A 12887-nucleotide genomic window follows, 5' to 3' on the forward strand; every position below is an offset into this window, starting at 1 on the left:
AAATGATACTGAGAGATAGAGAGATAGCCCCTAGGAAATGTCTACCCAGACCTCCCCCACTAAAACCCAATATTTATGGTGGGAATGAGAAATGCTATCTGCCTGCTTAGACAGTAATGTTATGTTATTCTGCCCCACTGTGCAAGAAAGTTCTATGATAATTAGAAAACATTGGACTATCATGCCAAAAATTGACCTCCTGTACAGCAGGAGAGAATAAACAAAGAAGTAACAAACATAAATTAATTAATTAATCAATTAATTCATTAGTGGATTTTTTTTTATCTCAGAGTTCTGTGTGACCTATAAACAAAAAAGTAATCAGAAAAACCAATGTCAATATTAATATGCTTTAAATTCTGGAGGGACACGTCAACCCAAATAAATTATCTTTAAACAAAAGAAGTCAACATTATAACCTAACCTGTTTTCATTAGGCTCATAGACAGTATTTGGCTTAGTCATTAAAAACAGGTTGCAGGAGGGGCATCTGGGTGGCTCTGTTGGTTAAGTCTCCCACTTTGGCTCAGATCAGGTTCTCACAGTTTGTGAGTTCGAGCCCCACATTGGGCTCTGTACTAACAGCTCAGAGCCTGGAGCCTACTTCAATTCTGTCTCTCCCTCTCTCTCTGCCCCTCCCCCGCTCACACTCTGTCTCTGTCTCTCAAAAAAAGAAAGAAAGAAACATTTTAAAAAAATTTAAAAAACAAAAACAAAACAAAACAACAACAAAAAAACAGGCTGCAGGGGAAAGACTGCCAACTCGAACCCCGGGCTCTATAACTGACAAGTTATAAGAACTCGACCAAATCACTCTACCTCACTTTGCTCATCTTTAAAAAGCACATAATAATAATGTATACCTCATATGTCATTGTGGACATTTAAAAAATCAATTAGAGCATGGAACAGCGTCAAGGACAACAGCACACTGTCAGTACATGTCAGCTATTATTATTATATACACAACAGGGTCTGGAGAGCTGTCTAACTTAGTGGGGAATTATATCAAATGCATTTTATTGTGTTAAGCTAAACCACTTATCCCAAAACACATTTGAGTGAATAATAATGAGCTTCTTATCTACCCAAAAGCAAAGGCAAAAAAAAAAAAAAAAAAAAAAGAAAAGTCAGAAAATCACTAACCATTGAGCCAGTAGTGCTCTGAAATGTCAGTTCTGATGTAATGGTGGTCGTGAGTAGGCCCAAGGGACCGCGTGAATGCGGTATCTTTGCCAAGGAAATCAGAAGCTGTTCCAGAGTAGAGGTACTCATCTGAGAGGGAGAAGAGAATACATAGGACTATTAAGCGTACAGCAGCAGATACTGTTTGCAATATACTACATTCAGTGCATGAACAGGAGACATTTACTGCTTAACAGGAGAAGATACACTGTGTCATAAGTATCATGTTCAAATTCTGAAAAATTTGCATGGTCATAGAAAATATAACTCCATGAACTTTGCCAGCTGACGCTAGACTCCTGAATATAAAAATGGCCAAAGACTTCCGAATTAATCATTGCAAGTGCATGAGCTTCACTTACGAATAAGCTCTTCCTTCTTTTCCCTCTCCCCCCAAATAGTTCAAGGATACGTCATAATTAGGAGTTTGTCTTTGTAGCAACACATGCAAAAAATATTAAAAAGCAAATGCCATAATGAGGAATGGATTGTGTAATTAGTATTTACTTAACCGGCACAACCCCAATGACCACAACTTTTCTGTGCCTAACCTCTGCTGAAAGGGAGCTTTCAGCACTGAAGTCATTCTTTGTAATTATAACATGTTGCATTCCTTGGAGCTAATCACATCTCTAATGGCTCTGATAAACAGGAATCCCTGAAAAGGCAAAGATGTGGCTATTACGGCATACCAAACTTCTTTGTCCTGTTATTTATGTAAAATGCATATCCATGTTTTACCGGAGACTGAGAAGTGGGGGGTGGGAAGGCAGAGGAGAAAGGAGAGGAGAGAAGAAAGAGGTCTGGGGAGGAAGAAGGGAAGGAGAAAGATGGGAAGGAGGGGAGGGAGAAAGAACAGAAAGCAGAGATGGGGGAAAAGGGGGAACAGCAAGGATTGGGGCAGAGAAGCGGAGGGGGTAGGGGTTAGTGTTCCCTAATGCCAGTCAGCATTTGGAGGGGGAGAGAGAAGAATGCTGTCCCTACAGCACAAAATCCTGCCCCTTTGACAGTTAAGCCTCTATTCGAGAAACCTTTGTAGTCAACAATGTTCAGTATACCTAACAGACCAAAATTAAAAAAAAAAAAAAAAAAGCTAATCTCTACAGAGGATTTAGATTTTTAAACGATTAAATATAAGAAGAACTAAAGACGTTTTATCACTAAAATCCAATTTTCCACAGAAACATTATCTTTAAAATTCTGGCTTCCTATAAGTGGTTGACAGAGTTCCTAAATCCTCTGATTATATCCATCTAAATTATCTTCTAATGAGCTATTTGAGTCAACCAATCTAATAATGACAAGCGTCAATTTCGAAAGGGAAAAATGTAAAACAAAACAAAACACAAAAGAGAGAAATCCAGTTGGGTAAAGTAAATGTAGATACGATACTACTTTCATCTCTTAAAGCATTCCCCTAAAATACACGGTAAATAACAATATTTCATTGCGGGACACGTTTTTAAAAATGGAAGAGCAGAAATACCAACATCAACAAAGACATTACCTGGTAAGAGTAAAGGAAACAAACCATTCATTTCAAACATATAAAACTGTGGATATCTGAACATTTTGTCAGGGAAAAAAATGGTATGTTTCAACCTAAAAATTTTATCTGTCTATCCAGGCTTTAAAACTGTCTTCTTTGTATTTAAATCACTTAGGGATTTGTAAGGGGTGGGGGGGTCACCAATGCCTACAATCCATTGTTTTTATTAAGGATCTGTCAGCCCCACTTGACAGATCAGAATCCCAAATCATCTATCTCACTTTCTGAGGATAATGACTGAACATTAGTCATACAATTTTCAAAACACACAAAAACACACACGCTTTCACTTCAAAGGAAGATCACTAGTTCTCACTAGGTGAAAATTAAAATGCCATGGTGCCTCACTCTTATCGTCTATTCAAACATTTGATAGACAAGTTAAATAAAAAGAGAGCAAAGTCATGAACGAAACCGAGACAAAAGGAGTCCTTATAATGGTTAAAATTCAGAGGTCGTGCTGACATTCCTCTGAACAGACTTCAGACCACACGGTACTGCCTTCTTTAAACAGGATAGTCACCTCTCAAGTTGAATTTATGATGTAGACAAAGCAAGAGAAGATTGAATATGTTCGCAAACATTTTGCATTTCCATGAATCCAATCAAGTTAGGGTGAAATTGGAAGAAAAAGTCTTACAACATTCTATCATCTGTATTCTATATTATCTGTATTTTACCATTTGTTTTATTAATTTATCCACTATATCTTATTATTAATTCTTCCACTCAATTCTTCAACATATTTTGTATTTTATCATGTTTAAAGAATTGCTAAATTTAACTTCCAAAGTAAGCCAAACAGGACATAGTGTAGTATAAGAAAATCTGCCATCTAAATACAGAATTATAGAACAAGTAAGTACGTGTCATTTGCATTAAAAAGAATTCAACCAGAAGTTCAGTTAAAAACTGTGCAGAGGGGTGTCTGGGAGGCTCAACTGGTTAAGTGTCTAACTCTTGACTTTGGCTCAGGTCATGATCTCACGGTTCATCTCATGGTTTGTGGGTTCCCAAGCACAGCCCTACTTGGGATTCTCTCACATGCTCTCTTTCTCTCTCTCTCAAAATAAATAAATACACATTTAAAAAAATAATAAAAGTAAATAAAAACTGTGTAGAAATGAAAGATTGCTGGGGCCTCACCTAGGATAAGGATGCTAAATATAGAGACTTGGCACTAAAATACTGTAACCAAATAGCCAGTGAAAGAGTAATCCAAAATAATCTTTAACGCAGCAAGAAACTGTGGTTTCATCTACACATACCTTTTCAGAAAATCACCTAAAAGCAAGAACAGCCTGCCGTTGCTCTTACCTGTCATTACCGAAGCAAAAGGCTGCTGAGGATCAAAAGGACATTTCAGTCTGCCAGACTCCAAATTATGTGTGTCTAGTTTGAATATAACTTCCTGTTATGAGAAATATTAACACAAGTGAGATTTTTTAAAACAGCAGAATCAGCAAGAAGATAGGAGATAAGAACTAAACTCTAACTCATTAATTCAACAAAAACTGATTGAATATAGCATGTGCATCAGGCTGTGCTCCTTAACTCTTCAGCAAATATTATTTCTGGCATGGCTCAATTCCCATGGCTTGGTCTGTGTTTGCCCAAAGTAGTAATGATAATACTGAATTAATTTTTCAATCGGAAGTGGTAATGTAATCAATTCACTAAGTCTGGACCACTCTCATTATCAAAATCACCATCAAGCATACATATTTCTTAAGCCTCAAAACAAATTCACTGAGGCTAATAAGCTAATTTCCTCATTTAAGAAATGAATTTATGGGGAGCCTGCCTGGCTCAGTCAGTGAAGCATGCAACTCTTGATCTCGGGATCATGAGTTCAAGCCCCACGTTGGGTGTATAGGGATTACTTTAAAAAAGGAAAAAAAAGGAAGAAATTAATTTACTATAATAATTATACTTTCATTACTATTGCAGTTTGTTTACTCAAGCATCTGCTACTATACCAAAATAAGCTTGTGACATTTTGTGATTTTAGAGACATGAAAGCATTCTAAGACAGGGAGTACATTTACAGAGCTGTTGATACATGTGGGCCAAAAAAAAAAAAAAAAAAAAAAAAAACGCTGTTGTAGTATTTTCACTATTATGAAAACACTGTACACATTAAAACCACATAGTTATTTTGGCTGAAATATCTATTTTTATAATAGTGGCCACAGACAGAATGACATTGGCAGACTTTTAATATTCAGGAAAAAACAACATCTTAAGTTGAACTTTCCAAGAAAAATATGAATGCATAATGAATATGGCCCCATGAGTTTGAGTGTTTCATAACAATGACAACACTACCATCCAGCAGAAAGGCTGACTCACCCCACATATGCACTAGTTAGAGAATCTCAGCATTTCAGACATTTTCTCTAGAGGGTGTATCTACCACGTTATATCAGAACACACATGTAATAAGAAAGGGATATTTAAAACTACTTATCTAGAAAGTAAGCAAGGAAGCAAAAAGGATGGAGGAAGTTGGATTATTTGTTGTGTGATGCCGTCATTTCAGATTTGTGTATTTCTTCTGAACGGAACCAATAGTAATTACCACCTAATTAAAAAAATAGTGGCAGCAATTTAATAGCATGATTGTCAAATGCTATTTCATCGTTTTAAGTAAATGCGCTTTAATGCGAACAGGAAAAGTCCCTGCTGTTAATAGGTATTAACCATGGGCCAGGAAATTTATGTACATTATCTCACTGAATCCTCACCATAAGCCGAAGGACATAGCTAGTTTAAGAGTTCCAGCTTTACCAGTGGAATACTGAGGCTAGAAGGGGTTAAGTATCTTGTTCTGTATCATATAGCTAGTAAGAGGTGAAGAACTCTCAAGGTTGTCCCCAAAATTCATGCTGTTAACTAATTTCATCTAAGAATTTCAAACCCGTGAATTTAAAAACGTGTTGAAATCAACTTGTAGACCCACCGTGACCGTGTAATATGATCAAATCCAAGTATGTTTGGTTAGAACAGGCCAGCTAATGACAACCTGTGATAGTGTAGCCTAAGCACGAAAAAAGTCCAGTGAGAACACATTTAGGGCATGCTTCCCAACTGGGAATGGGGCTAGAGATATGTCAGGGGGAAAAAAAAAAACAAAAACAAAAAAAACAAAAAAAAAACACCTGCAGATAGTGGCTCTTATGTATGTTTAAATATCATTAAGAGCACATTATTTTCCATAGGTCAAACAGAACTGTAGACCCTAAAGCCTATAATGGGATATTGTAATGGGACAGGAAGTAAACTGAATCCTGGTGTGCCAGAAGATTATAGTAAAAAGCTAAGAAAGAAAAACCAAGAAAACCAGAGAGGGGCACAGTTAATCAAAAGTCCTGGATAAACGCTCATAATTGTACAGACTTCTGTTTTTAAGATGTTTCACGTTATTAAATTCTCAAGATAAGTCCATAAAATTGGTATCTGTGAAGGCTTAGTTCAAGGTCTCTCTTATAATCGCCTGAGGAAAGAAAATATCAGGAAAGCAAGTTTCCTTAAGCCAGAGTCAAGGACACCAATAAGAATATCATGTAAAAAAATAATGGTTGATTAAACGGCCTTTCCAAGATAAATGGACTAAATTACATGACGCTAACTTTTGAGACAGCTTCAGTTTTATAAGACTTGTCCTATTAAATTCCCTAAGCCTAATTAATTAAGCAAAACGTACCTATCTAAGCTGTGCACAGACATATGTTGTTGAAGTAGAGACATAAGCATGATAGGAAACACTTAATCAACATAGCAACAAGGCAAAGTTATTATTAATACCACCCGCAGTTAAAGAGATAAGCAGCAGCATAGGGGAGATCCCAGAGCAAAGAACACACTTACAATGTAATTACTCAACAACTATCAGGTGTTCCCAGTGTCATGGAATATATATATATACACACATATACACACACATACACACACACACAGAATAATATATATATTGAATGTGTGTGTATACACACACTATACATACACATACATGCATAAATATATTGCAGACATTATTTTCACATGAAGTTTAAACATACACTTTTAAAATCCTTGCCTTTTTGCCTTTCTGTGTTCCTACTGCCTAATATGACTGAGTACTAAGTTACTGGAAGGAAGCAAGTACTTGGCCAAAAGCATTTTCTCATTTTCTCCTCAAAATAACTCTGTGAGATAGTTTCTATTATTATCATTATCTTTTTCCTAAATAAACAGAAGCTTGGAAATTTTATGCAGGGTGGATAAGACTATGGAGCTGGTAAATGGCTGAAGCCATAATTCAAACCCTGGCTCCCCATGCGCTCACTATTAGCTGTTAACAACTGCCCTGACTTCTGTCCTGAAACCCGGATCCAAACGCCCAGTTGGTATGACCTGCATTTGTCAGATGCAGAATGTACAAAACCAACTTACCATTTCCCTCCCAAACTTATTACTATTCTCACCTCAATAAGTAATACCACTCTCCGATTCACTGCCAAAGACAGAAATCTGGCATTCATTTGAGGCTTTTTTTTTTCCCTCTTTCTTCTCATTGCTGGTTCCTCTTTCCAGCCACTTTAGGAGCAACTTTACCTAATAATCTAAGAGCCTTCTAAATTCGTTCTGGAAGGACAAGGAATTCCTGGGACTCACAATTCATTTAAAAAGTTAACCATCTTCAAGCAGCATCGCCGTGCAATTACCTGTACTCCTGACCAATGGAAAACACACAAGATTCCATATCCCTGCTCACTCATAATTCTCGCGTTCACAGAACTTATAAATCTGACTGCCCCGGGGCTGCTTGACAGTCCCAAGCTAAGTAATTAGCTCCATCTAAATTCCCTTTCAGCACTTGTGACTTTTAGGAGTTAAAGAACACTATTTGCACCCCTCAGCAAGTTGTGAGTTTGGCCTTTAGCCTCAAGCCTCAAAACACATCCAAGCTGTGGGGCTATCTCATATAATTACACCCTATGCTATGAGCTACTGTTATATATTACCCTTCATCAAAGCTAGGCAAGAGAACATTACACCAGCAACAAAGAATGATGGATTCAAGTTGCCAAGTCTCCTAGTGGTTCAGAGATTTAACTATGAGAGTTGCTTTATTTTCAAATGGTTGAGAATGGGCTGGTTAGACAAGTTGGTTAGAGAGGAAAATTAATCCAGCCACAGCTGTGGGTTTGATCTCTGCATGAATCAGTTAAATCAATGTAAAGAAACTTGTTCCATACGCCTAGACTTTGCTTTCAAACACACAGCCAATTATCCTGCAAATATGTGTGGTTATTCACAAGTAGTATATACATAAACATAAGGATGACAGTACAACCCATCAAACCCATACAAAGAAGCAATTTAGAGTATGTATTCTGAATCTCAGGTGGGCATGCTTGCTCTGGAGACAGACTGCTTTGGTCCAATTCCTTGCCAGACCACTTATTAGCTGGGAGATTTCAGGCGTGTTATTTAATTCCACTGAGACTCCATTTTTACTAACTTGTAAGTTGGGAGTTACAAAGGTATTAACTTCAATTAAGAGTGTCATGAAATTTCAAAGAAACCATCCATGTACAGTGCCTGGCACAGTCCATGACCCAAAGAAGGTGCTTTAATGTATTAGTTATTAATTAAGTTACTGAAATCTGCATGCTTCTCATTTATTAAAATGCTCACTGATAGCTGGAATATATTATTCCTAATTTAGTACAACCTTTATTTCTACTATGTCAATTTGATCCGGCAGAAATCATGAGTTCAGTGTGCTAATGACTACCTATACAATTATAAGACAATAATTAAAATCCTCTGTGCTTAGTGTGCACCATTGTAACCATACATAACAGGTCCAAATTTGCCAAATGGGGAAAATGAAATTATTTATAAGATACAATTCCACTGCAAGGCCTTATGAGACGTGGATTTTTACCAACAGCAACATACTATATAGATCTAATTATAATGGAAACTCAAGAGAAAATAACGACATACATAGAGCCCACAGAAAACAAGCACTTTCAACATTATGTCCTGTTAATTTTAATCTTCTCATTAAAAAACTTCCAATAAAAATGTTATTAGGTAGATAAAGTGTATAATCAAAATGGCAATCCGTCAGATGGTTGGGAATGTGAGTTCTTATAAACTGTATGATTCAAATTTTATATTCAAATCTGACTGCTTCATGTCAAAGACATTAAGTAACATTATGACAACTAACTGTTTTCATTCTATTTCATTATATTACCTCCTTGTAGACTCCAAGATCAATATAACCACATATTGGATGAAATGCTCCAGTTCCACACACATAAATGTGAGTTTTGTTGTAGGGCTGAAGTACACGGATGAAATTTGCACATTCTGTCTATTGGACACACAAAAAAATGAAAGCATTAGCACACAAAGATTGACTCATACCACCTGCTTTCCAAATAGATAAATTATCAAGAATAGCAGCAAAAATGAAAAAAAAAAAGATTTATGAGAAGTCTTTCAACATCTGATTTAGCAAAGGAGGCAAAACATATTAGAAACTGCCTTAAACGAGCGACTGAAGCTGTCTGAAGTTTTACAGGTTTTGAACTAATCAGGGTCTTAGAACATACATCTCTATAGGTATTCAAGGGGCCCAGAGAATGTACATAAACAGAATGAGATATCCATATGTTGCTTCATGAATCACCTAGAGAACAAAACCTGTCACATTCTGATGTTCCCACATTGTCTACTGCTTACAACATCAACTGTCTCAGCTCCACTGAGCAAAACACTGAACACAGACGTGTATTCTCATATATGTATTCCATTCTTATTGGGTGGAATGCCCTATTACTTTATTTCCACTTATTTTCAATGTTACAGAGCCTTTAAGACTCAAATTAACTCCTGCTTGTTCTAAGAATCTTTTGTTTTTCCCATACATATTTTTACACGGGCTCAAAGTTTTGAGAGATTTATAGATTCCTGCTTGTTTTGCATATGCTTAGTCTTAGAAATATTTCTTTGCATTATTATTGTTATAACTTAATTATTATCTTAGTTACTTATAAATAGTGACTCAATTTTTCAGAGTAGTCATTTCTGTTATCATACATTACTTTTCTATTTACCTCCGATAAATAATTCCTTATCTTTACATAATTATTGGGAATGATCTTAACCACGGCTTCATGGTTCCCAGACCCCAAACCCCTGAGAAAACATGGGCTGGAGTACACTTTTATTCTAGATTGATTCTATCTAGGAGATGAGTGAGTGTTCACTAAGGAAGGAAGAAGCCTAATGAAGCCACTGGGATTCATAGGAAAAGTCAAGTTCTTTCCTACCTGAATGTCCACGATTTCCTCACCAGTCAGACCTTGACCTAGTGGTCACTCTTATTGGGTTGTTAAGAAGGAATGTATTACCAAAAACCCCAACACCAAAAAACAGTGACCTAACTGGCAGGGCAGGGTGGCTTTTAAAATTACAGAAAATTTTCAAAAGCAGACAACAACTTAACTGACAGGATTCTTATGTGAATTAAGTTAAATGATGTAACATTAATAATTATTATTTACCCTGATTTTTTAAAATTTGTTTTTATTTTATTTTTGAGAGAGACAGAGCATGAGTGGGAGAGGGGCAGAGAGAGAGGGAGACACAGAATCCGAAGCAGGCTCCAGCCTCCGAGCTGTCAGCACAGAGCCTGACGCGGGGCTCCAACTCATGAGCCATGAGATCATGACCTGGGCCGAAGTCGGACGCTCAACCGACTCAGCCACCCAGGCACCCAACCCTGATTTTGATCTAAATAAAATATCACTATCCCAGTGGCTACCGAGATTTGAGAGTGAAAAGCTACGTCTGCATCTCTGTGGTACAGAGTTCCTTGTCCTTAGTACTTCCTTCGGCCAGCTCGCCTTGCAGTTTGATGTCTTGAGATTTCATAGATGCCAGTTAATAAAAGATGTACATTCTAGCCTAGAAGAATGTCACAATGAACTCATGGGGCCTTCTGTTCTCTGCTTCGCTATAACCAAAGCAGTTGCTTAAGACTATATGAAAAGACAGTATCACTATCAGTCCCTCGGGCACCTACACAAGAAAAGGATGGTTTTTTATCAAGCGGGCAGACTTCGCACTCTCTAATGGGGCCACTGCATATGGTTACTTAGGTTGTATGCTGAAAACAAAAACAAACAAAAAGGCACATCTAAATGTGCAAATCACACTATCGACATCTTTATCATTTTGAATATTTTCATATGTTTTGTATATGTTCTTATATATTTACTATATGCAAACTCTTAAGAAAGGAAATTATTTACTTATCTATCTATCATTTAATTTATTTTATTTTATTAAAAATTTTTTTTTACATTTATTTATTTTTGAGAGACAGAGAGAGACAGCATGAGCAGGGGAGGGGCAGAGAGAGAGGGAGAGACGGAATCAGAAGCAGGGTCCAGGCTCCAAGCTGTCAACACAGAGCCTGATGTGGGGCTCAAACCCACGAACCATGAGATCGTGACCTGAGCCGAAGTTGGACGCTTAACCGACTGAGCCACCCAGGCGCCCCTCTATTATTTATTTTAGAGAGAGAGAGCGTGTGGGTGCGAAGAGGGCCAGAGGGAGAAAGAATCTTAAGCAGGCTCCATCTCAGTGCAGAGCCTGACGTGGGGCTCGGGCCCACGACTCTGGGATCACGACCTGAGCTGAAATCAAGAGTGTAATGCTCAACCCATGGAGCCACCCAGGCACCCCTAAGAAAGGAAAAATTTAAATTCACTAAGACAGTTTTCTAGCAAATAGCCTTGCTTAACAAAATCCTATTGTGTCAGTTTTCCACCTTTCTATCAATGTGTCTGATGGAGAGAACTTATTTTCTATGTGCACAAAGGCACCATAGGGGACTTGCTTCATGTTCTTTAATATCATGTTAGGCAATCTCAAATGCAAATCTAATTCCGACAGTACATATGCCACACTAATGATTTTGAACAAATAACAGAGATGAGAACAGCCAAGACAAAAAGTGGAAAAAATGTCTGTGATCACCAGATAAGGTGTAACGATGGCTTCCTCACTAGGATGACAGGTTTTAGTATTCTCTGGCCTTTATTTGGCTCACTCATGCTCACCGAAGGGACTTTTATTTCTTGATCTTTCCCCCACAAAGAGATTTATGCAAGGTAAGATCTATACAAGGAACAGTCCACAGGAAAGGGAAGAGCAGAACTGCACTGCTGGAGTGAGGAGAGATGGATTCACTGCCCATTATTTCGTCATTTTTTAAAAAGCTCAGTTTTACGAACAGTCATAGAATTCAGAGGGTAATTGTTGTGAACTGAGTATTTGTGTCCTCCAAAACTCATTGGCTGAAACCCTAAGCCCCTCAATGAGATAGTAATAGGAGGTGGGGTCTTTGGAGGTAATTAGCTTTTGGAGAGTAGGATCATCATGGTGGGATTAGTGAGTGCCCTTATGGGAAGGAACAGGAAGAACTCTCTTCTCTCTCTCTCCCTCTCCTCCCTCCCCTCTCTCTCTTTGCCATGTGAAGATATGACAGGATCATGGCCATCTGCAAGCCAGGAAGAGAATTTTCATCAGGGACCAAGTCTGCCCGCACTTTGATCTTGAACTTCACAGCGTCCAGAACTGTGAGAAATAAATGTCTATTGTTTAAACCACCTAGTTTACGATATTTTGTTACAGTAGCCCACGCTGACCAAGACAGTAATTTTACAAGATTCTGACATACATATTTGTATAAAAAAATAAAACAACTCCCTTTCCAGATTATAAATTATAGAGTCAGAAAGATTGAGGACTATGAGAGACATAGCAATTGTTTCAAAAAGGCTAATAAGCCAGGGTGAAGTTTAATACAGAGGAGACAGAATCACACCTGAAATATTTCACATCCTTGAACTTGTGTAGGAGTACTTTATTAAAATGCAGCCAGTCCTAGAAAGTAACTTACTATGTTAGTATCTGACCTGGTGAGATATTAGCAGTGATTTACTTATGAAATCCCTCCCGCATCCCAGATTGGGCTGACATAGAATAGAACAATTTATGGGTTCGTCCTGAATTGTCTGACACTTTATGAAAAAGTCAGTTCTGCTCAAAGTGTTCAGTAGTGAAGTTGATGGAAGGTAGT

The 12887-nt window shown here is 37.5% G+C and overlaps 1 protein-coding gene across 6 annotated transcripts in view; it reads right to left on the minus strand.

Moving 5' to 3' along the window:
* The window catches only part of SEMA3D (semaphorin 3D), a 199622-nt gene that overhangs the window by 67936 nt on the left and 118799 nt on the right, over positions 1 to 12887 (minus strand). For all 6 annotated transcript variants that reach the window (XM_019825397.3, XM_011280356.3, XM_019825398.3 and 3 more), the window contains 3 exons: positions 8988 to 9107; positions 4052 to 4145; positions 1147 to 1275 (listed from right to left, as the gene is read on the minus strand). In XM_019825397.3, coding sequence (XP_019680956.1) covers positions 1147 to 1275; positions 4052 to 4145; positions 8988 to 9107 — 343 coding nt within the window. The remainder of the gene's footprint in view (positions 1 to 1146; positions 1276 to 4051; positions 4146 to 8987; positions 9108 to 12887) is intronic.

This window comes from Felis catus, chromosome A2 (assembly GCF_018350175.1).
Source record: "Felis catus isolate Fca126 chromosome A2, F.catus_Fca126_mat1.0, whole genome shotgun sequence".
Classification (NCBI taxonomy): domain Eukaryota; kingdom Metazoa; phylum Chordata; class Mammalia; order Carnivora; family Felidae; genus Felis; species Felis catus.